Source organism: Pangasianodon hypophthalmus, chromosome 21, assembly GCF_027358585.1.
Source record: "Pangasianodon hypophthalmus isolate fPanHyp1 chromosome 21, fPanHyp1.pri, whole genome shotgun sequence".
NCBI classification, from domain to species: Eukaryota; Metazoa; Chordata; class Actinopteri; order Siluriformes; family Pangasiidae; genus Pangasianodon; species Pangasianodon hypophthalmus.
Genome location: NC_069730.1, coordinates 14,362,653 through 14,386,746, shown reverse-complemented (window position 1 = coordinate 14,386,746; position 24,094 = coordinate 14,362,653). Strand labels below are relative to the sequence as shown.

Sequence of the window (24,094 nt, the reverse complement as noted above, 5' to 3'; positions counted from 1 at the left end):
TGGTGGTTCATAACTTATTCAGTGTGAGTGTGTATACATGGAGGAGTGTGACAGGCTCCTGTGAGCATGTGTGCACATGAGATCCAAGATGATTAAATGTTCAGTTAGACATTTTTATTATTTATCATGTGCACATTTTGTGTGTGGACATTTTTTCAAATGAGTGGCTACTAATGTAAAACACTTCATTTCCTCACTCCCTCACCATTTCTGTCTCACAGCTGATGCAGCAGCAGGCGGCCATAATGGCTGCGTCTCACGGTGGCTACCTGGCACCCAGCATGGCGTTTCCGGCTACACAGATCCACCAGGTGGGGGCGATCAACATGAACGGCCTGCCGCCCACTCCCATGACTCCAGTGTCAGGTCAGTCAGAGTCACTGCTACACAATTACACCTCATATTAGTGATGTGCAAACTGGCTATTTATGACCGAATCCCATCATGGACCCTCACAGGCTGTAATTACAGCAATGCTGATGCCTGTAGACACCTACATATATTTTTCAACCACAAGTATCACACAATATCAGTGTTATAGACCATGGGTCATCAACTGGTGGACGGCCATCTGGATGTAGACTAAGTAAAGTATTTCAGCAGACCAAAATTATGTAGCATATATAAACGTATGAAAAAACTGCCGTAGTTCAGCGACTCAAGTTTTCTAAACATAACCCAGCAGATCCTCTATTGTGGTTTCTCCAATTAATGAACTTATGTAAATAGCTGAAGGTAGCTCATCAAACCAGAGGCTAGACACAAGGCTAGAGATATTGCTGTCAGAGTTTTTCATTTTCATTTTGTTTACCCTCTCAGGTCTGATTAGCGAACTGTTTTAAAAAATTTTGAAGGCAAAAACAGAATGGACAAAGAAGTATGAACTTAATATTGTATTAAATTACTAGAAAAATCAGCAGAGTTAACACTCTTCTCTGACGTTTCCTCATTCTCCCTACAGTATTGCAAGCCACAGATTACATGACTCCAAAATGGAGGAGTTTTCTTGGCTGCTAATTTTCTGGTCTTGCCTCATTTCACAAGGAGATTTCAAGTATGACTGTGGCAATACATAACAGTCAGAACAAATGTAAATAAAACTTGCCTAGTAATAAAACAGTTAATTCACTTAAATGGGAAATAACATGACACACAAGAGGAACAGAGGAGGTTTCCATTTGCAGTTCATATCATTTTGCGATTAGCTCCTGATTTTTTTTTTTTTTTGTAGTAGTAGTAGTAACAGTCACACCAAACTTCTGCTACCCTTTTTTCTTAATATTGTTTCTTACTTAACAGGTTCCAAAAAAAACAGCTAGCTAGTTACAGCATTATTATTATCACTATCTTCCCTCCAAAATGACATGACACTGACCCTCCCGTACTCACCTGATTTTTGAACGAAAGCCTAGTTCTTTGACACATGTTGTGCTGATAAAAATACTGTTAGTCTAAGGAATGCACAGGTTTGACACAGCATGATCATTTATAACAGTTTCTCATGTACCAACAAAAGATCAACAGAACAAGAAACAACTTTTAACAAGACACCACAAACTGGCTTTGTGAAGAAACACTTCCACAGATACCTAATGAGGAGGGTGAGGGTGCCAAGAAAAAATACAGAAATGCACCAGTACTGTAACTGTGTGCACCCCAGCAATATTTCTCATGTATCAAGGCTTTAAATACTGAGTGCATTTTATTTTCTGCATGTTTTGTCCGAGTTTGAAATAGACAACCAGGACAGTTATTTTGCTTTTTATATGATTAAAGGTGCAGTTGGTAAGATTTATTGGGGGGAAGGGTCTCTATTGGTTAAATGGCTGGTGTTGTATAAGATTTAACTGATTTTTTTAACTCATTGAGCCCGCCCCCATTTCCACCAATGTACCCAAAGCTCCGCCCCCAAAACTTATGGTTCAGCTAGCATGCTAAAAAAAAAGTGAGCATTAGCAACTGGTTTCCAAACTATTTTTTCAGCTATGTAGTACACTTGTTCTGTGACAATGGCTTAAACTACTATTTGTTATCATTTCTTCTTATTTTTCGAAAAATATTGACTATTGCACCTTTAACTTTGATGCTACCATAAGTACATAAACAAGTTTAATCAGCAAATAAGCCATCACTCTTAATCTCTATATTAGAAGTCTGTGTGTATATGTGTGCGTGTGTGTATTAGGGGGTATACAGACTGGTCGACTAATACATTGACTAGTCTCTTCTATGGGGATGTTGACTTGTTGGGGCAGTGGAAAAAACAAATCAGAATAATTGTACTTTGTTAGTGTGAAAATATTTCAGACTAGATGACTAGATCTAGTCCCGCCATCTCCGCCCTCTATTTCTGTTTAAAATATTTAAAGCTTCATTTAAAGGTAAATAAAATTTCATTTTGTTGCATAGTGAATTCCGTTCTAATCAGCTCTGTGTGAAAGAGCACTTTCAGAGCCACGGGTTGCACATCACTATCCAATCCTGTTCTAGTTTAGAGTCAGATCAGCGATGCACACCACCTCTAAGAGGCAGATCCAGACTGGTTTGTGGTGGCTACTGAGACTGGATTTGAACATGGTGGAAAAACCTCCCAGACGCTTCTGTAGACGTAGCATCGCTATAACGGGCTTCTGTATCTCAGTCCACACAAGCGCATTTTAAGAATCGGTACTGTACGTCCGTAAATTTTGTAATAGATTTAGTATTGATTTGCACATTTATTATACCATTATTTACTTTTGATGTTAATAATATAGCTGAAAAAAGTGGATGCTGGATTTAATTTGTAGCCTGTATATAAAACAGCACAAATAAAACAGCCTAAAATAGTGATTTTATTTTTTTATTACTGGTCGACTTGTAAATATTTGAAGTCCTGCAACCCCTAGTGAGTTCTCCTCCACTATGCCATGGCATTTCATACAATCTGTGTGTGTGTGTGTGAGCATTAGAGAGAGCCCTCCCACTCTCCCTTTCTTTCTTTTACAGACCCTCTCTCTCTCTCCAATGTTCTACAACTGCCTATTTCTCTTTCTATCCTTACCTCTCTCTCTCTCTCCCTCTCCCTACACGTCCTCAACCCCTGATTACTGAACTCAAGCTCATCCGTGTTCGAGTAGCTCTTGTGCACCCACTTGACGTGATTGCAAAAATTAGTTGAGGAAGTGGAAGCAGCGTTTGCTGCTCATTGGCTTGCCATGTTAACAGAGAGCTAAAGCAGAGAGAGCTAACTATCGTAGTGTATCTACCAGGCATCCAGTGTGTGGAGGGCTAATCAGGAAAGGTACATCAGAGAGAAAAGGTCACTTCTTAAAGGTCTTGAAAGGTTTTCCAAATATGTGTTAAGCCACACGTTAACTTCTTTTTAAGCCAGTTTTGGAGATTGATATTAACTTTGTCAGATTATTAAGACTGAGCCATTTGAAAATGAAGGCTTATGTGGATGTGGATCAATACCATCCTATTTAATCAGCAGCAGAGGCTCAGATCAAAGCATTAAAAAGTCTATAAGGTAATGGGTTTTTTAATGTGATCAAAAATGTCAGCCAGAGTTTTTAGCTATCATGTAATCTGGGTGCTAAAAAGGAAAGCTGCCTTTCACTTCTTTGAAAGCCAGAAATGTTTTATTCCTAATCTTTTTTCAGCATTGAAAAGCCTTATAGAAGTTCACCAAAATGTGAAATGCAAGTTTTTCATTTAAGACACTATTGCATGGACCAGGAAACTCTTTAATACACACGGAACATAATGTGTAAGCTCTTCTGCCTAGAATTTAAACCACGTAACAGCAGAACGGTGAAGTCCAGCTTTCTCAGCCCTCAGTGCTAATCAGTGCCAGCGACTGGAACACATGGCATGTTTCTATTGATTTATGCCAGTCAATAACATGGAAAACAGGCAGCCATGGCATCTGCATTTCACACAGCTATCAATGTTTCCAACTGCAGGAGATTAACGAGAGGAATCTATAGAGCTGAACAGACACTGGAGACGTGAGGAAGCTAATTATTTGTTTACTTACTAGAGTTTTAAAAAAGTACGCTTTTTAAAGTTCAGAAGTTGAGAGCTAGTTATAGAAAGTTTTTACAAAGGCATGTACAATGACTAAACTTGTTTTTTTCATCGTAACATTTCCTGAGATGAATCCAAAAAAGGATTGATGCACAACATTTTGGCATTTTAATTTACTAAAATTACTCCAAATTTTATTCCAAATTTTAGCAGGAAATTTACTTCTTGGAAATGGCATACCACTCTAAAAGGTTAGTGAAAATATTAAGCTAAATAATTTGGGTTAAACCTTGCATCAGCTGATGAATTGGAATCCGTCAGTTACAACAATTACGTACAGCAATTTATTAAAATTCCTCCATGTATCTCCGAGAAAGATACATAATTATTTTCAGTGAGACACTGCGTTCTCCCTTTGGTCATAATCATGTTTACTGATGTGTTTTCCTCTCCTCTGAGCATGTTATACATTTAGAGGGCCAAATTTTTCTCATTAGTAGCCCCTGTAATTTATATACATACCTAATTCTATATTAGTTGCATCTATAATAGCAACATGTTTTACTTACTTCCTTTTAGAATAATCTGAAGCAGAAGATTTTAAGATGCAAACAGGAAATAAATGGGTTTCTTCATGACCATTTGCACCCACAGGTGAAATTGTTCATATACATTTTAAGACAACCCTTAGTTATATCCCTAGCTTGCTTTTTCAATGATTCGATCTTTCAAACTTTTAAAAATCCAAAACAACATGTCAGGTATCATTATGGAAATGAGTTCATGCATTTATAATACCCCTAAAAGCGCCAGTGTTTCCTGAAAGGAGGCTGTCCAGGACAAAACCTTTACTAACACACTAAATTAAGAGTCAGATTTAGAAAATCATAGACATAATCATTGTACATGTGATTACTGAGAGCTGTGCTATGTTTTCAAAATTCTGCCAAGCTTAGCAGACAGAAATAGCATTAACATAGGTGTGATCTCATATACTAAATTAGTAAGTCAGCTCTATTCAGAGTCACTCGATCTGAACGGCACACAATGTTAAATCCGGATGATTATGTACAGGAGCAGGCCTGTCACACGTTAGCATACATGCACACACACACACATACACACACACATGCGGGACGCACTGTGTGTTTAGGAGACCTACAGTAAGTACACTTTGTTTAGTGCAGGCTCAGCAGTATCAGTCAGTGTCAGCATGAATAACTCTGTTAGGGATCACGGTGGTGGTGTGTTGGAGGCAGGGCTGTGCGAACCACTTTGAAAATGGTATTGATGGCTGAATGCTGAATACACTCCGAAATGTATTCAGTAACGTATTCCGTTAAAATACATGAAAAGAGTTACCGCAGGGCACATTTTCAATACAACTGTGCTGCATCATCAATACAACTGAAGTCACAATGTCCTTCGGTGTTATTGGTTGGCAGTTTGCTTTGTGTAATACGTCGTGATGGTTAATTACTTTTTGCATAGAATGTAATAGGATCAGAATAGCACAAACAGACTGGAAAATCAGATTACTCAAGTTGTTTAAAGGAGCTTGGCTTATAATATATTATAACTGAACCATTATCACTTCAGACTCCTGTTAACATGAAAGAGATTTCAGCAGATAATATAGAATGTCCTTAAATATACACAGCCAGGAGTCCAAGAAAGAGAGCTAAAGTTGGCTGTGATCTCTGGGTGCGTGGGATGTCAATACTCTCTCCCCTGTCAATCATGCACGCCTGAGCTAATGTATGCGAACAAAGGCAGTTAGCAGTTTGGTGCTTTCCTGCAAGTGTGTTCACGTAGCATGAGCTACAGTTCGAAAAACAGTTTGAAAACCATGGCTGACTTCACATAGAGGAAGTGCAGGTTAGCCTTCGCCCTGCCGGGTTGGTAGCCCGGTCATGCTAGAGGAGTGCTAGCTAGTGGGAGGGAATTAGTTTAAAAAAAAAAAAACTAGGAGAAAGTATGGTTAAAGGAAAAGTTAATACATGTTGAACAAAAAAAATAGTGACTATAAGAATATAATAAGGAGCATTTGAAATCAAATTTTGTAAAATGCTCTAGCGGGAGTTGAATATTGGCATGACGTTTATTAAACGTGAACCAAATCAAACCATCATAGTAAGTAGCAGAGATGAAATCACAGTCTTGGGAACTCCATAATCAGTATTCAGGAGGGTATAACAAGCAAGACATGACCTTAGTATGACGGGTTAAGAATGAATGGAAGATAGAACTTTATAATACTAAGGTCAGGAAAGGTCAAAACCAGGAACAGATATTATAATTATGAAAAAAAAAATGAGGTGCAGGTGACCATAATCAGGGAAAAATCAGTAGCACGAGGGAGCCTTACCAAAACATGACAAAACAGAACAAAAGCAAGCAAAGGGCTCTTTTGCCAAAGAAGCTGATCATGACAGATTAAACCAACTAAATTTTACGAATGTATGCAGTAATTAAGGAATGTTTACTTAAAAACAGTGAATATACAGTAAGTGGGCAGTTAAGTTGAAATTTATGAACTGAGTTCACAGAGCTTTAACAGAATGGTCAGTGTGTAGGTTCTGTGCTTAAGGTTCCACATGATACAACAGCTTTGCTCTTAGTCCTCTACATTTATAACACATCACCACGATCCTTTTTAAAAGGTTGCACTGCAGCACTTAAAGGCAAGCCCATGTTGCACTTGAGGGACATAACCATAGCAAAGTCATTCAGTGATTTCTTTAGAGCTCTCTAAAAACCTCATGACTTTGTGGTCCACTCTTTGAGTCATTCTCTAAACTTTCAAAGCTCGCTGGACCACCGTTTCATGTGACTGCCTCAATCAACAAAGCTTAGTGAACATTGTTCTTATCGTTCTCAGACAGCCTCCTCAAACGAAACCGTGGAACCGAGAATCAATTGCATTGATGACTGTGCAAATGACATCAGGCTGAAAACACAAATAAGGCTGCTTTTCAGACAGCTTCTTCTTTTTTTCCAAGCGCTGACAAAATCACATTTCTGCTATCCTTGAAAGAGGTTAAGAGGAGGTGAAGAGCAATAGCCAGTGTCTTCAGTACCTCAATAATACTTGAGGAAGGTAATTTCATGAGGCTGTAACTTTTAAACTCTGAGGCATTCACAAAACTGTCTTTGGCACATCATTGCATTCTGAGCTTCAGCATGACACAGTGCGAATTATATGCATCCCCTCCAATTTTAGCTATTTTCTCCACTGCTAAAAGAGACATAAGTGCCTTGTTCCAGATTGCCGAACACTCAACCATGGCGCTACGGTGCATTTTGCTCTACGTGACTTCACTCTGTCATCACCTTGTTCCCCAAATTGAACAGAGTCATCTGTCTGATCCTTATTATCCTCAAAATTCCTTGAAAGCCTTTCCAAAGTTGCTTCCATTATCAGTGACCTTCTTAAGTTGTTCTTTCTAGTCCTCTTTTATTTTTTGGAGGACGTGTTCAATTCTTTTTTTTTTTTAACCACCACTTATACCTTCAATCAGATTTTTAAAATCAGGCTGCACTAAAAAAAAAAGAAAAAGAAGGACTGATGATTAAAAAAAGAAAATCAGACCATTTTTGGGTGCAGTGTTGTGCATCATGGTGTCCAAACTTTCCTGAATGATCTTTCCTCTTGAGTCTGTATGATGCTTGTGCTGGATGGCCCCTTTGGTTTGAATCTTTATATACTGTAGTTTGATTTCTCTAAAAAATATATATTTATATATGTTCACTACAATATACACTAATAAGCCATAACATTAAAACCAACTGCGTAATATTGTGTAGGTCCCCCTTGTGCCACCAAAACAGCTCTGACCTGTCGAGGCATGGACTCCACAAGACCTCTGAAGGTGTGCTGTGGAATCTGGCACCAAGATGTTAACAAAAGATCCTTTAAGTCCTGTAAGTTGCGAAGTGGTGCCTCCATGGATTGGGCTTGTTTATCCAGCGCATCCCACAAATGCTCAGTCGGACTGAGATCTGGGGAATTTGGAGGCCAAGTCAACACTTTGAATTCTTTGTCATGTTCCTCAAACCATTCCTGAACAATTTTTTAAGTGTGGCAGGGTGTATTGTCCTGCTGAAAGAGGCCACTGGGCTAGTCTTCGCTCCCACTCATCAGTAAGGCCTGGGCACCCATGTCCCTGTCGCTGGTTCACCGGGTGTCCTTCCTTGGACCACTTTTGGTAGGTACTAACCACTGCATACGGGGAACACCCCACAAGACCTGCTGAGAGAAGCTCTGACCCAGTCGTCTAGCCATCACAGTTTGGCCCTTGTCAAAGTCTTTTTTCCTTTTTCCTGCTTCCAACACATCAACTTTGAGAACTGACTGTTCACTTGCTGCCTAATATATCCCACCCCTTGACACATGCCGTTAATATGAGATAATGAATGTTATTCACTTCACCTGTCAGTGGTTTTAATGTTATGGCTGATTGGTGTACTGTATACTGTAGTAGTAAACTGGGCCTAATTTCATTGGAATGAGCCAAGTACTCAGAAAAAATACTGTAGCAGAACAAATTATTATCACTTTTGGAAAAAACTGACTAGTTCAGCGACTCGTTTTTTTCAGTAGCAGACAGTTTCTTGCAGTTAACCCTAACCCTAACCCATGAGGATGATAATAATTATCAGTTGAAATCTCTCTGCTGTATCCTTACCTGCTTTAACAGTAATAAACAGACTCATTTTTACTGCTAGCAGACTCAACTGGTAATGCACAGTAGTTTTTCATTTGATTTCTAAATGGAAAAATGGTTCTGTATTTCCGTCCTAAAGGCGTCACTGCCTGCCATTGTTGCGTTTGTGGACCATCTGCTGCTTACCCTGAACAGTGTATGTGTGTGGGCTGATTTTAAAATAGTTTCTTTGAAAGATTGTGTATGTTCTTTTAGTGGAAAGATGTAAAAAAAAATTATAAATTATGCATAAACTCTATCATGAATACTGCCTTTCTAAACAGTATCATGGACTGAATACAATTCAAATCTCAAATTAATGAGAGGTTCTTGAAATTGTGGCCATGCTAAAATTGTTATCAGGTAGTCGCAACATATTCACACCTCCACTGTGTATTTGGGATTCTGCTACATTTTGCGTAGAATATGGTACGACCCCAACCTGACTAGAGGGCACATCTCGGCTAGAGACTAAACATCCACATTCTGATCTACTTTTACAAAGCCTTGATCTGACAAAACATGGTTCCAAAGATACAGCTTCTCTTTTGCTGTGCCACAGATAGGATCTGGATATGTGATGGTGAGATTTGTTATCTCAGCTCGCAGAAAGTGCATGCTGACTCCAGTGGTGTAAATGATAATGTGATCTACATGGTACTGAATGCAGTAGATTAGTAGTAGATAGCCGTATGTGATGATGTTGGTCAGGACCATTCTGAACATTTGTGGGCCCTAAGTGAGAACTTACTCAAGGGCCGCCCAGGCACACAAATCATATTATTATAAAAATGTACCTTCATCACATTCTGTTGGTTCTAACATTGATGAAGCCCCTAACTATTTCCTGATTATAGCAAGTGAAAAAAATTAGACCATTACGCTGTTTAGCATAGTGAAAGGTTTGAAATCTGGAAAGTCATTTCTTCATTGGTTGCGATCATCTGAGTTGCTATAGTTGCTATCTGAAATGAACTGTAGTAGATTTACATTTCGACCACCTGAGCTGTAATTTTCGTTAAAAGCAGACTACTGTTTATAGTAATAGCTAATAGTAATGAGCTAGCAACTAGCACTTCTTATTCCAGATACTAGCTAGCTAGCTACTAACGTCTTCCATTTCAACTACTCCAGCAAATGGAAACAAGAAAGAGGGCAAACTGACTAAACCCAGTTAATTAGCATGAATTTCTTACTGTGTTTCTCCTCTACTGCTTTTTTGCTTTTTCTGTTTTTCCGCCTCAGATAGAAGTGAACGCTTCACAATCTCTCCTTCCTCATGATCTTCTGATGATAGCTAATTTAGTTAGCTGCAGTATAACTTAAAGAAGTTTCTATTCTTTTCACGTCGACTGCCTGATACATGACCCTTATATAAATCATGTGTATGTGGCAGCCTGGGAAACACTCTTTCTTTCTCATGGTCTTTGTCTCTCACTCGCTTTCTCTCTATTTCTCGCTTTCTATCTTTCTCATGCTGTCTCTCTCTCTTACTGTATCCTTTTCATTCGCTTTGTCTCACATTCTTTCTCTATTTCTCACTCTCTTTCTCATGCTGTCTCTCTCTCTTACTGTATCCTTTTCGTGCGCTTTGTCTCTCACATTCTTTCTCTATTTCTCACTCTCTTTCTCATGCTGTCTCTCTCTCTTACTGTATCCTTTTCGTGCGCTTTGTCTCTCACATTCTTTCTCTATTTCTCACTCTCTTTCTCATGCTGTCTCTCTCTCTTACTGTATCCTTTTCATTCGCTTTGTCTCTCACATTCTTTCTCTATTTCTCACTCTCTTTCTCATGCTGTCTCTCTCTCTTACTGTATCCTTTTCATGCGCTTTGTCTCTCACTCTGTTTCTCACTATCTTTCGCATGCTGTCTCTCTCACTGTATCCTTTTCATGCTCTTTGTCTCTCATTCTCTTTCCCACTCTATCTTTCTCAAGCTTTTTCCATCTTGCTCTTTCTTTCTTATATTCTCTCTCACTGACTCTATGTTTCTCTCTCTTTCTAAATCTCTGTATTTCTCATGCTTTCAGTCTCATTCTTTTTCTTTCTTTTACTCACTCTCTTTATATTTCTCATGTTCTCTGTCTCTCTTTCTCTCTCACTCTCTTTCACACTCTCTGTCTCAGTCTCATGCTCTCTGTCTCTCTCTCTCTATGCTTCTCATGCTATTTCTCTCACTCTTTTGCTCTCTCTTTCTCACTATCTCTCTTTCTGACTCTATAAATCTCTTGCTCTATCCCCTCTCTTTCACTCTCATTCTCATGCTCTCTTTCCCTCTATCTATCTATCTATCCCATGCACTCTCTCTCTCTCTCTCTCTCCTTCTCTACCCCCTCACTCAGTAGTGTGACATTGTGCTGCTGCCCTGAAAATTGCATCACCTTTTCATCATTTCAGAGTTCTGCAGGAGACAATTCCTCTGTCACCACTGCCTTCCGATGTGTGTGTGTGTGTGTGTGTATGTGTGTGTGGTGAGTGGTTGCACATACACTGGGCCCACTCGTATTTGTCCATTCTCTATTGCGCTGCAGCATTTGGCTAGCGTGGTTTGTGTCCACTTTTACTGCAAATCAATACACAATTCTTTTGACTGATTACCTTTATCCTACAATGAAACATTTTTATCCTGATGGGCGTGGTCTCTTCCAGGATGACTCCGCCCCCATCCACAGAGCACAAGGACATACTAAAAGCTATAATGGGGATAAAAATAATGTAAATCATCTGCTATGGCTTTCAGAATCACCAAATCCCAAATTATGTCTGAATGCTATATGAGTAGAATTTGTAGAACTACTAGCAGCCATCTTGTTCAGCTCTGTGTGTGTGTGTGTGTGTGTGTGAGAGAGATCTCTCTGTTTACTTCCTCGCATTTCTTTCTGATTAAAAATGTCGGCCAAATGAATAGATGTAAAAGACAATGCAGTTTTTCACGCTAGTTCTGACACGTGTATTAGATCAGTTGACTTTTTTGCCCCAGTCTGACTTTAGTGTCTCTCTGTAGGACTGAGCTCTCCCCCTGCTAACCTGGCATCCTCGGCCGTGCCCAGCATAGTGACCCCCATCGTTAATGGCTTCACTGGCATCCCACCGCAGCCCAATGGTCATCCGGTGGAGGCGGTCTACGCCAACGGCCTGCCACCGTACTCCACCCAGAGCCCCACTGCCGCCGACACACTTCAGCAGGCCTTCACCGGCGTCCAACAGTACACAGGTATATTCACACACACACACACACACACACACACACACACAAACTGTATGTACAAGAGGTCTTTTAAATATAAATATTGTCCTGCAGATGTGTTGTCTAGTAAAAAAAAGTATGAAAATGGACGGATGGATGGGTGGATGGATGGATATGTGATGGACAGATATAGATAGACGGATGGATGGATGGATGGATGGATGGATGATGGATGGATATGTACTCTATGGATAGATAGATAGATAGATAGATGGATGGATGGACAGATATGTATAGATGGATGAAAGGGAAAGATGGATGGATGGTTGGATGGATAGATGGCTGGACAGGTATGTATGTATGGATGGATGGATATGGACGGATATGGATGGATGGATGGATATTGACAGACACGGATGGATGCTTGGATGATGGACAGATATGTATGTACGTATGTATGAATGTACGTACTGTATGTATATATGTATGTATGTATGGACGGATGGATGGATGGATGGATGGATGATATATAGATGCTAAAATCAGTTGATTGAATTAAATGTCAAAGTCTGAAGGTGTGTGTGCCTTGATTAAAATGTAAGGTTGCATATCTGTCTCTGTTATGCCACATGAAAGGAAATGATGTCTTTGTGTGGAATAATAATACCTGCCAGTAAATTAGAGCTATCACTGCGGTAGTGAACTATCTGTCATCTGCTCTCAGGTTGAAATATGATTAATGTGCTGTATTGTGAGTCTGTCAATCTCTCATTAGAAGATAAAGGTCAGTCTGCTTTCATGTCATTCTGTTTCTCCTCCCTCTGTCCCCTTCATCCCAACTGTGTGTTTGTAGCCATTTACCCCACCACCACACTGACCCCTATAGGCCAGACACTGCCACAGCCGCCTCAGGTCATTCAACAGCAGCAACAGCAGAGAGAAGGTGAGGAGATGATTACTACTACTGCTAATACTAATACTGCCTGTACTACTACTACTACTAATACTAATATTCATATTACTATGACTAATACTAATACTGCCTGTACTACTACTAATACTAATACTAATACTAATATTCATATTACTATGACTAATACTAATACTAATATTCATATTATTACTGCTAATACTAATACTGCCTGTACTACTACTAATACTAATACTAATATTCATATTATTACTGCTAATACTAATACTGCCTGTACTACTACTATTACTGCTAATACTAATACTGCCTGTACTACTACTAATACTAATACTAATATTCATATTACTACGACTAATACTAATACTGCCTGTACTACTACTAATACTAATACTAATATTCATATTATTACTGCTAATACTAATACTGCCTGTACTACTACTATTACTGCTAATACTAATACTGCCTGTACTACTACTAACACTAATACTAATATTCATATTACTACGACTAATACTAATACTGCCTGTACTACTACTATTACTAATACTAATATTCATATTATTACTACTAATACTGCCTGTACTACTACTATTACTAATACTAATATTCATATTATTACTGCTAATACTAATACTGCCTGTACTACTACTAATACTAATACTCATATTACTACAACTAATACTAATACTAATATTCATATTATTACTGCTAATACTGCCTGTACTACTACTAATACTAATACTAATATTCATATTATTACTGCTAATACTAATACTGCCTGTACTATTACTACTACTACTACTACTACCAGTATTCATATTACTATTGTGTGTGTGTGTGTGTGTCTGTGTGTGTGCATGTGTGCGTGTGTGTGTATTTCAGGTCCAGAGGGCTGCAATCTCTTCATCTACCACCTGCCACAGGAGTTTGGTGATAACGAACTGATGCAGATGTTTCTGCCTTTTGGCTCTGTCATCTCCTCCAAAGTGTTTATGGACCGAGCTACCAACCAGAGCAAGTGTTTTGGTGAGGTTCTGCTCACACACACACACATATACAGAGTCATTGGATATCGTGAGTGATGGTGACTCTGGTATCTGTATGGTTGCCAGATTGGAGCGTTTAATTTCTGTCCAAATCACATTTTAATTGACATGCAACATTTTAATATCTAGCAGTGAAACAAATTCTTTCTTGTTCAAGATGAGTAAAAATAGCCTAGCTGTGTGGAATCGCACTTAATCTGGCAACGCAAGGTGTAAGGGAGCAGCACTGAGGTGATAAAATAGCTAATTAGACAGTGCAAGAGTGGGACACCGCCCCTTCACTCCCCACGACCAGTTTTCAGTCAAATCAACATTTCAGTCTCACTAATTCAGTGCCTGCGCACACACACACACACACACACACCAGTGGATTTGAATCCATTTTCGTGGACCCTCTCTGATAAGACCACTGCTCTGGTTCCATCTGTCCGAGAGTTCAGAGAGAGCGATTTCACATTGATCAGGAAGCTTTTTGGGAAATGGGGCATTTTTTGGCAAGTGCCATTTTTGGGAAAAGCATTTCTGAAATAGCTCAGAGCTCCGAGCGAGCTATGTGTCTGGTTATGTGTGTGAGAGAGACAGAGTGGTCTGGGGCTTTGTGCTGTAGTGGGCACACACACAGTCTCACAATGAAGCTAATGAAGGCTTCTCTCTCACATTTATTCATATTCATAAGGCTTTGTGTAACACAGTCGTACATCAGAAAGCATGTTTGGATGTTAATTCGCCCACTCTGTCTTCCTCACTCAGATAAACTAACACAGGTTGCTCTCGGGGTTGACAGGATTTTATTTCTTGCTCAGATGCTCTCATATGAGCGCAGATCTCATTGACTCATTGACCACGGAGCCTCACCACATGTGCTAATCACTACTACTTCCAATATTCATATTACTATTGTGTGTATGTGTGTGTGTACCACATACAAATTAAATTAAAATACAAATTAAATTGCAAGTGTGGTGGAAGCACATAGAATGAGTGCTGTCTAAATATACAAAGTTATTTATAGTTAGAATATTTTTTACTTGTGGTGTGTGATTAATGGGGTTTATACTTAAAACGGTTTATTCTGTATAGAATCGTGATATATTTGGGATTGGGGTTTGTTGTTATAATGTAGTGTTGCCATGTTTGTGTTATAAAATAGCTTTTCCATGCCTCAAACCCCATTTGACAGATTCTAGCTACACCCCTTCTCAAGCCTTCAGAGATTTTAATGAATACATTACTGCCACATCCCTCTTTAGCTTCTTATTGTTATGATTTCTAACCAGCATTATGAACCGCCAACCCTCGCATGAACTCCTAAACTCTTTTTTAAACGATTTAAACCTGCTTCATGCTCATATTGAACTTTTTACCTGCCATTCTTGATATATCCAACATGCCAGTCGTACCCCAAATCCTTTCAGTTTTAATCCTGTGTTTATAATTCTTAAAAAAAGGATTATAGTCTACTCCACTACTCGTATAGTTTCTCTTTATGAGCTCTTATGGGTATTTTGCTTTCCTCTGTTGCCCTCAGCTGCTCATCAGGGGTCTGGAGTCGGATTTCTGTAAAGCTGCTTTGCAACAACATAATGTAATCGGCCCTGTATAAATACTATTGAAGTGACTGAATCCTGCTAGAGTAGCTCCTCAGAGTAGTCTATATTAAATAAGGGAAATAGCAAAAGAAATAAATAATCTAAGTTTAAAAGTATAGATATTAATTTAAAGGTAAATTACTTCATTCCTCTCTGCTTTTTTTAGTTTTAAGTCATTTGGCCAGCAGCAGGGATATCGAAACTTCATCTTATGGCAGATTTGCTTATTATAGGCTCAAAATGCTTACGTTATAAATACATTTTTAGGAATTATTCTTCCCGCTATATGTTTGTGTTTGGTGCAGGCTTTGTGAGCTTCGATAACCCTGGCAGTGCCCAGGCAGCCATCCAGGCCATGAACGGCTTCCAGATCGGCATGAAGCGCTTGAAAGTGCAGCTCAAAAGGCCAAAGGATGCCAGCCGCCCCTACTGACCCTCGCCCACGACACTCACGTACACACACACACGCAGCTGACAGCACAGGTAGGATTGCAGCTGAATAACCTCAGATCATTCAGTCATATCAACATGGTTTCAGCGGAGAATAAATAATGTACCAAGAGTAGATCTAAGAAATAACAATTTAATCATGGTTAAATGCTTCAAAAAATGTTTTCACCTACTGCGAGGTAGGCGTGTCAGAGCAGAGCATGATTGACAGATGTAAGACGCAAACCACAAGGTTATCATGAAACGAATCAGCAGGATAATGAATTCATCCACAAGTGAGTCTTTATGGAATTTAGCTATAGTTCGATTGTTACTTCCTAAAACAAGCCATTACGCTGCAGTGTAATGGGTGTGATATTTAACCCTTTCATGCCTAAATTATTTAAAAACATATCCATATTCTTTTTTTATTACTTTAAATTGCATGTCATGTGATATTTGTTTAAATAAATTTTAGTTGAATTAAAAAGTAAATGGATATTAAATTACTGTTTAAAAAAAAAATCTCAGATGTTCACTGGAGTCTGGCACAAAAATATTTTTTTTCACTTAATGTTAATTTACTTTTTTCACTTAATGTTAATTTACTTAATTCTTAACTTAATTCTTAATTTTTAATTTTGTATTTGTAAGTTTGTAAAGATATACCAGAGACACATGCTGCATTGAGAGTGACAGATAGTCTAAAGAGAAACGGAAATCAGAATAATGATTCATGATAAATTGCAGTGATTGTCTCAAACGATTTAGAGGTGATTTACTATTTATATTTTTCCAAAAACAGCCTTAAATTGACTGTCGTAAGTGTGTACATTGTGCATGAAAGGGTTAAACTTCCTGTATCTCCTATAAACATTTCAGCGTTTCCTTGCAGCTCTCATTTAAGAGCATGGTGTGGACCTAAACCCTGAAGAGTGCAAGCCTCCAGATTGAGATACAGTAGTATGTTGAAATTCAAACAAGAGCTAAAGTAACAGTTCCATGGTGTCCTCATGTCCATCACTAGATTGTGGCTGGTTTAAATCCATAATGATTGCACCAAAACAAGTTAAATGTTAGTTGAAATGTTTCTCATATTCCAGCTTTTCCCCAGCACAAATCCTCAAATGTGAAAACTCAGGGATCTCAGCCATGCTGGCAATCCTGGACGTAATGGACAGACTGAAAAAAAATGAAGAAAAAAAAATGTAAAATGTAAAAATATAAAAAATGTAAGCACAAGCAATTAAACACAGAGTCACGATACTCTACACACAGAAACCCAACAGTATCCTGACTAAACTTATAACAGATTTGCGGTGATAACATAATTCATTTGTTTATACTGATTGAAAATGTCTGATAAGTCGATTTCCATTCCACCAGGCAGGATGTAATGCCAGTGTACTGCTAGTAAATGTTAAGGAAGGACTCTCCAGTGTCAGCATTTTCCAGACAGAGGACTATGTAAGACTCTTTGGAGCTGCTATAACTTAAACAGTAACTTGGTTTGGAGACATTCCACAACTATAAATGGATAAAAACTCTGACATACCTTTTTAATTCATAAAAACGCGTAGTTGTTGGCAGGTATAAGACGAATGAAACACAGCCAGCTTTGGTGGTGGTAAAGCAATTATTATTCCTTAAAGCTGATTATTTTACTATAACAGCATGTTCCCCTTCAGGAACTCGAGCTGCGTCACGAAACGCTATGGGAACGCCCCCGCGTGACCGCGCTCTGAATCACGTGTCTAATCCGTCCAATGGATGGGCGAGACGTCACGGGCGGGGTGACGTAGCGACCCGGAAGCATAAAAGCCCGAGCGGCGAGCCCCGCGTTAGCTTCCTGTTTTCAGCAAGCGCTCTGTGTTTATTGTCTGTCTATTTTTGTCTTTTGGTGTTTTATCGTTGGCATGCCTAAAGCCAAGGTTAAGACTAAGGGCGAGAGCGGGCAGCGCTTCAGGCCGTGTGTTCCTCCCTGTCCGCGATTTATTACGGGCGGGGATACACACAGTCTGTGCGTTGCCTGTTTGGGAGCGGAGCATGTTCAGTCGGCTCTCGAGGGAGCCGGCTGCGCACATTGCGAGCGTTTACCGCTGCGCACTCTCCACTCCCGCTGGGCTCTCTTTGAGGAGGGAGCCCTCACTAGCGTGCCTCGCGGTGCCGGCCCCGCTTCTGCCAAGGCAGAGCGGCGGTTGCGCTCGTGGGGCTCGCAGATGGACCTGGCGGAGGGAATGGAGACGGGCCCGTCCCTTTCTCCTTCCTCACCCTCCAGGTCCTCTGTCCCCTCCCTGGGCTCGGAAGCACGCTCTGCGGTTTCTTCCCCCCGGGGAGCGGACTCGGCGCTCCACCTATCGTCCTCCGAGGAGGTCGATGTGGAGAGCGTCGACCCTGAGCCGCAGTCTCCTCAATACGGGGAGCTGCTCGAGGTGGTTGCACGGGCAGTCGCTAAGCTTAGCATTGACTGGCCCGCTGAGTCACGGCCTGAGCCTCAGGGCTCTAGACTGGAGGAGCGTTTTTTGCGCAGTAGGCCGCCACCTCCGCCCCGGAGCCTGCCCTTTTTTCCGGACCTCCACACTGAGGTGTCGAGGTCCTGGAATAGGCCATTTTCGGCCCGGTTGTTCAGCCCCGCGTCTTCCCATTACGCTAATGTGGCGGGGCTGGACTACTCCGGCTACAGGGCGATGCCCAGGGTTGAACAGACGCTAACCAGCTATCTGTCCCCTGCTGCTGCATCGTCCCTGAAGGCTCCGGCGTTGCCTACCAAGCCGCTGCGGACCACCTCAGCGCTGGTAGGCAAGGCGTACACGGCAGCAGGTCAGGCCGGTGCGTGTCTGCACACCATGGCGGTGTTACAGGCGTACCAGGCTGACCTGCTTACAGAGCTGGATGAGCAGGGGGAGAGTACGTCTGAGCAGGTAGCTGAGCTCAGGCGGGCCGCTGATCTGTCCCTCCGCGCCACCAAGGAGACCGCCCGTGCTATCGGTCGGTCTATGGCAGTCCTGGTGGCGGCGGAGAGGCATCTCTGGCTGACCCTGTCCGATATGAAAGAGAAGGACAGGGTCGTGCTCATGGACGCCCCGCTTACTCCCTCGGGCCTGTTTGGTGACGCGGTAGACTCCGTCGTCGAGAGATACCAGCAGGCCCGTGCTCAGGCGGCGGCGTTCCAGCGGTTCCTCCCCCGTCGCTCTCTAGCTCGTGGGACTGCCGGGCGGGGGCAGCCCCCTCCGTGTACGGCCCCCTCCTACAGGGAGGCCCAAAAGCAGAGCGTCGCCTCCCGTGCTCCCCCGAGGCGGGAGCAGGAGTCGCGACAACGCTCTGGGCCCGGCCCTTCGGGCACTAAGGCGGATCTGAGGACCGTCCTCATGTCCAGAAGGGCCGCGGCTAAGAAGCCCTGATGGTTTTGGCCCAGGGCTTCCGAGGGCGGGCCCCTCTGGGGCGACGCGGCGTACACCTCATCTTACGGTGCCCGGGTCCCCCCAGTGCCCTCAGGAGGTCGATCTGCCAACCCTGCCACCTATGGTGCTTCAGGGCGCAGCGGTCTCCGGCGAGCGCCTCTCCCAGTTCTCGCCCGGCAACGTAGCTGGTCTGGGAGGCTCGCGGCCTCTCCTGAGGCCTTCGCAGCGGTTAGCTCATTTCCCCCATGTCGGTTCGCCGCCTCAGGGCACCCAGCTAACCGCTTCTATTACACCAGAGGTCAGTCTCGAGAGACTGATTCCCTTAGTGAGCTTTCTGGCAGCGTGGAAACTTCTGCCGAATGTGTCTCATTGGGTCCTGCGTACTGTAGAAAGAGGCTACCGAATTCAGTTCGGCTCGCCTCCACCTCATTTTTCTGGGGTTCTTCCCACTGTGGTGGGTCCCGAGCAGGCTCTGGTATTGGAGCAGGAAGTACGTACTCTCCTGAGGAAGGAGGCCATCGAGGTGGTCCCTCCTCACGACAGGGAGTCAGGGTTCTACAGCCGGTACTTCATTGTTCCCAAGAAGGGGGGAGGGCTGCGTCCCATTTTGGACTTGCGGCAATTGAACCTCTCAGTCGCTCGACTGAAGTTCAGGATGCTTACGGTCACTCAGGTCGTGTCTCAGATCAGGTCCGAGGACTGGTTAGTCACGATCGACCTAAAAGATGCGTATTTCCACATCTCCATCCTTCCCCCGCACAGGAAGTTCCTGAGGTTCGCTTTCGGGGGCGAAGCTTACCAGTATCGGGTTCTTCCCTTCGGCCTAGCACTCTCACCCCGCACCTTCACGAAGTGCGTGGATGCTGCCCTGGCTCCTATGCGACTACAGGGCATCCGCATACTGAACTATATCGACGACTGGTTGATTTTAGCTCATTCAGAGCAGATGGCGGCTCGGCATCGAGATGCCGTTCTCGCCCATATGAGGGAACTGGGGTTAAGACTAAACGCCGAGAAAAGCGTGCTTTCTCCAGCTCAGAGAACCGCTTATCTAGGCGTCGTGTGGGATTCGACCACGATGCAGGCACGTTTGTCTCCTGCTCGGATCGAGTCGGTCCTCACAGCGGTCGCGAGAGTGAAAGTAGGCCGGTCACTCACTGTAAAGCAGTTTCAGAGACTGCTGGGCCTATTGGCAGCTGCGTCCAACGTGATACCGTTTGGCCTGCTGCACATGAGACCCCTACAGTGGTGGCTCAAGACCAGGGGGTTTTTCCGAAACAGAGGAAACCCGCTCCGCATGATCAAGGTCACGCGACGATGCCGCCGTGCCTTAGCTGTGTGGAGAGAACCTGGGTTCTTGTCTCAGGGCCTGGTCCTGGGAACTCCTGGTCGCCGCGTAGTGCTAGCGACGGATGCGTCCCTCACCGGATGGGGAGCGGTCATGAGTGGCCGTCCTGCCCGTGGTCTGTGGAGCGGCCGCCATCTCACTTGGCACATCAACCGCCTGGAGATGCTGGCCGTGTTTCTAGCTCTGAAACACTTTCTCCCAGACCTAAGAGGCCGCTACGTGTTGGTGCGGTGCGCCGGGACGGAATTCGTCTACTGTTAGTAGCCCCGTTCTGGCCGGGCCGAGTATGGTTCTCGGACCTGATTTCCCTCCTAGACAGCTCCCCATGGGAGATTCCGATCAGGAGGGATCTCCTCTCACAGGCGGGGGGGCCATCTTCACCCCCGCCCGGAGCTGTGGAAGCTGTGGGTGTGGCCTCTGAGGGGGCACAACTCCGCGCTTCCGGTCTCTCAACCGAGGTTGTGGAGACCATCCTCCAGTCCAGAGCTCCCTCTACGAGGAAACTGTACGCCCTGAAGTGGAAACTTTTCACTTCCTGGTGCGGAGACCGCCGGCTTGACCCTGTTCACTGCCCAGTTGGTACAGTGCTGGAGTTCTTGCAGGCCCGCCTCTCCGCGGGACTGACCCACTCCACCCTGAAGGTGTACGTGGCGGCTATTGCGGCCTGCCACGCCCCTCTCGATGGCCAGTCAGTGGGCAGGCACCCCTGGGTGACACGTTTCCTCCGCGGTGCGCTGAGGATCAGACCTCCAGCTCGATCTCGGGTCCCCTCGTGGGACCTGGCCGTGGTTTTAGAGGCTCTCTGCAAACCCCCCTTCGAGCCCATAGAGGAGATTTCGGACCGTCTTCTGACATTGAAAACTGCCTTTCTCTTGGCAATTTCCTCTCTTAGGAGAGTGGGGGATCTTCAGGCCCTCTCGGTGGCCCCTTCCTATTTAGACTTTGCGCCTGGTTTGGCCAAAGCATTCTTGTACCCCCGAGCGGGGTACGTACCGAAAGTCCCCTCCTCGGCACCACGGCCGGTCATGCTGCAGGCTTTCTGTCCTCCTCCCTTTAGGGAGCCCGACCATCGGAAGCTCAATTGTACGTGTCCAGTGCGAGCACTGGACGCGTACGTCCACAGAACTGCCCTGTGGAGAAAGGCGGACCAGTTGCTTGTTTGCTTTGGTCCCCCTAAGAGAACCCCTTCCTGCTTCTAAGCAGACCCTCAGCCGGTGGATTGTAGAATCCATTTCTCTGGCTTTCGAGTCCTCTGGTCTCCCCAGTCCCCTGGGGGTCAAGGCTCACTCTACCCGAGCGGTGGCGGCCTCTAAGGCCTTTCTGGCAGGTGTGTCCTTACAGGACATCTGCAACGCGGCGGGATGGTCCACGCCCCTGACCTTTGCTAGGTTTTATGACCTAGATACCCGAGCTACTCCCGGCTCCTCTGTCCTTGTGCCTTAGGCTTGCCTCCTCCTGGAGGCAGGGACTTGTAAGTCTGGCGGCGTGGGTATACTCGTTCCCATAGCGTTTCGTGACGCAGCTCGAGTTCCTGAAGGGGAACGTCTCCAGGTTACGTATGTAACCATGGTTCCCCGAGGGAACGAGACGGCTGCGTCTCGGTGCCACACTTCCGGCGTCCCTGCGGCGCTTGCTTCATTTTCCAGTAAGCTAACGCGGGGCTCGCCACTCGGGCTTTTATGCTTCCGGGTCGCTACGTCACCCCGCCCGTGACGTCTCGCCCATCCATTGGACGGATTAGACACGTGATTCAGAGCGCGGTCACGCGGGGGCGTTCCCATAGCGTTTCGTGACGCAGCGTCTCGTTCCCTCGGGGAACCATGGTTACATACGTAACCTGGAGACGTTTCATTTGCTACGTATCTCTCACACTGCTGTCTGAAAAGTGTTGTGAAGTGTTACTTTTTCTGTTGGCTTCCATTGATAATGTCTAGAGATTTGGTATACATAATCTCAAATAAATAGCAAGACATAAGCTGTACTTTTAGAAATTAAAAATAGAAGTTATTTTAGTGTAGACCATTAGGTTCCATGGTTTTAGTTTTGAAGTTACGCACTTTTAGGTATGTTTTAATTTAAAGCCATAAGAGACCTTATCAGAATTTAGCATTTGATTCTACATAGACCAGAAAGCTTGTGTTTAGAAAGGTTAGAAGTTTAGATTTGAGTGAACTTGTTAAAGTGTAAAGTAAACCAGACACATGGACCCGACCTCATCTGATGATTTCTAGATCCAGTTTCCCTGATACGTACAGGCTTCCCTGTTCAGACATCAAGCTGTCAGGCAGAGACATTTCTCCATGCTTGTCTCTTTCTCCCGAGTCTAACTCTGACATCCTGTCTTTCTTTTGCAGGTTTTGAACAGTCTTGACATCTGTAACAGATGGAAAACTTTACTTGCAAAACCAACATGGAAAAGTGACCAACAAGAAAAAAAGAAGAAAAAAAGAGAATCAATTAAATGCAGCTTACAAATAAGTACATGATTTTTATTTTAAGAAAAAAAAAAAAACATATCAGATTTGACTTTGTGTGCAACACCATGGCGATGAGAAGTTTAGGGAACAACATGACAGGGAACGTCAGTATCAAGAGGACTGAAGCCAGCAATGAGAAAGCCAAACAGGACAAAAAAACAAACTTTTCCTTGGAAAAAAAACAGAGAGAACACTGTTTGAAAGACAGATTTTGGATTGATGCTGAAGAAGCCACAGTTTTCATGAGGAATTGAGCGACACCTGTGGCTTTTACTTCTATGGACTAATGAGGGTTTAATCTCCAAGGTTAAAAAAAAAAAAAAAAAAAAAAAGAAGAAGAAGAAGAAACATTTCGTCATTTGGACGGATGTAAGAATTCTCTCTGTATCTCTTTCTCTCTTTTTTTCTGCAGAGCTCTTGTATATGGCTCATTAGAGGTTCCACAGAAGCAGTATCGTTGCAAATCTTTCTCTCGCTTTCCTTTCCTCTCTTTTGATCCCTCTTTCTTTCTCTCTCTCTCTCTCTTTCTCTCTCTCTCTCTCACCCATGGCCCCTTTGGGGTCCAGAGGACCAAATCTTTTTAATCTCTATCTATAGTAACGTTCAATATTATCACTGATTATCTTATGATACAGGATATTGCGTAAAATATTACAATTAAGAGTTAGAGAAAAATACTTCAGGGTGTATAGTGTATGTAAAAAAAAAAAAATCAGGGGGGTTCTGTTTCGTTGTGAATAAACTAGGTTCCAGGTTAAAGGAGCAAAGCTACGGTGATGGTTATTGATGTAGAATTGGACATGCGTTGACATGAGGGGTTCGTTCTCCTTTTTCATTCACAGCCACACCTCATTATTCGACGGTCATTCTTTTTAAATATTGAACAAAACATTTTAAAGGGAATTATGTGATTTCAGTTATAGGCAGACAATAATTCTATTTGCTAAGTGTCAAGATATGTTTCAGTGA

General features: G+C 43.0%; 1 protein-coding gene across 1 annotated transcript in view; it reads left to right on the top strand.

Moving 5' to 3' along the window:
- Nucleotides 1–23,162, top strand: part of LOC113533496 (CUGBP Elav-like family member 5) — a 191,735-nt gene extending 168,573 nt beyond the window's left edge. Inside the window, exons 7-12 of the mRNA XM_026925666.3 lie at nt 222–366; nt 11,722–11,931; nt 12,758–12,847; nt 13,718–13,861; nt 15,776–15,953; nt 23,003–23,162. Coding sequence (XP_026781467.2) covers nt 222–366; nt 11,722–11,931; nt 12,758–12,847; nt 13,718–13,861; nt 15,776–15,903 — 717 coding nt within the window. The 3' untranslated portion in view covers nt 15,904–15,953; nt 23,003–23,162. The remainder of the gene's footprint in view (nt 1–221; nt 367–11,721; nt 11,932–12,757; nt 12,848–13,717; nt 13,862–15,775; nt 15,954–23,002) is intronic.
- Nucleotides 23,163–24,094: the final 932 nt, after the last annotated feature.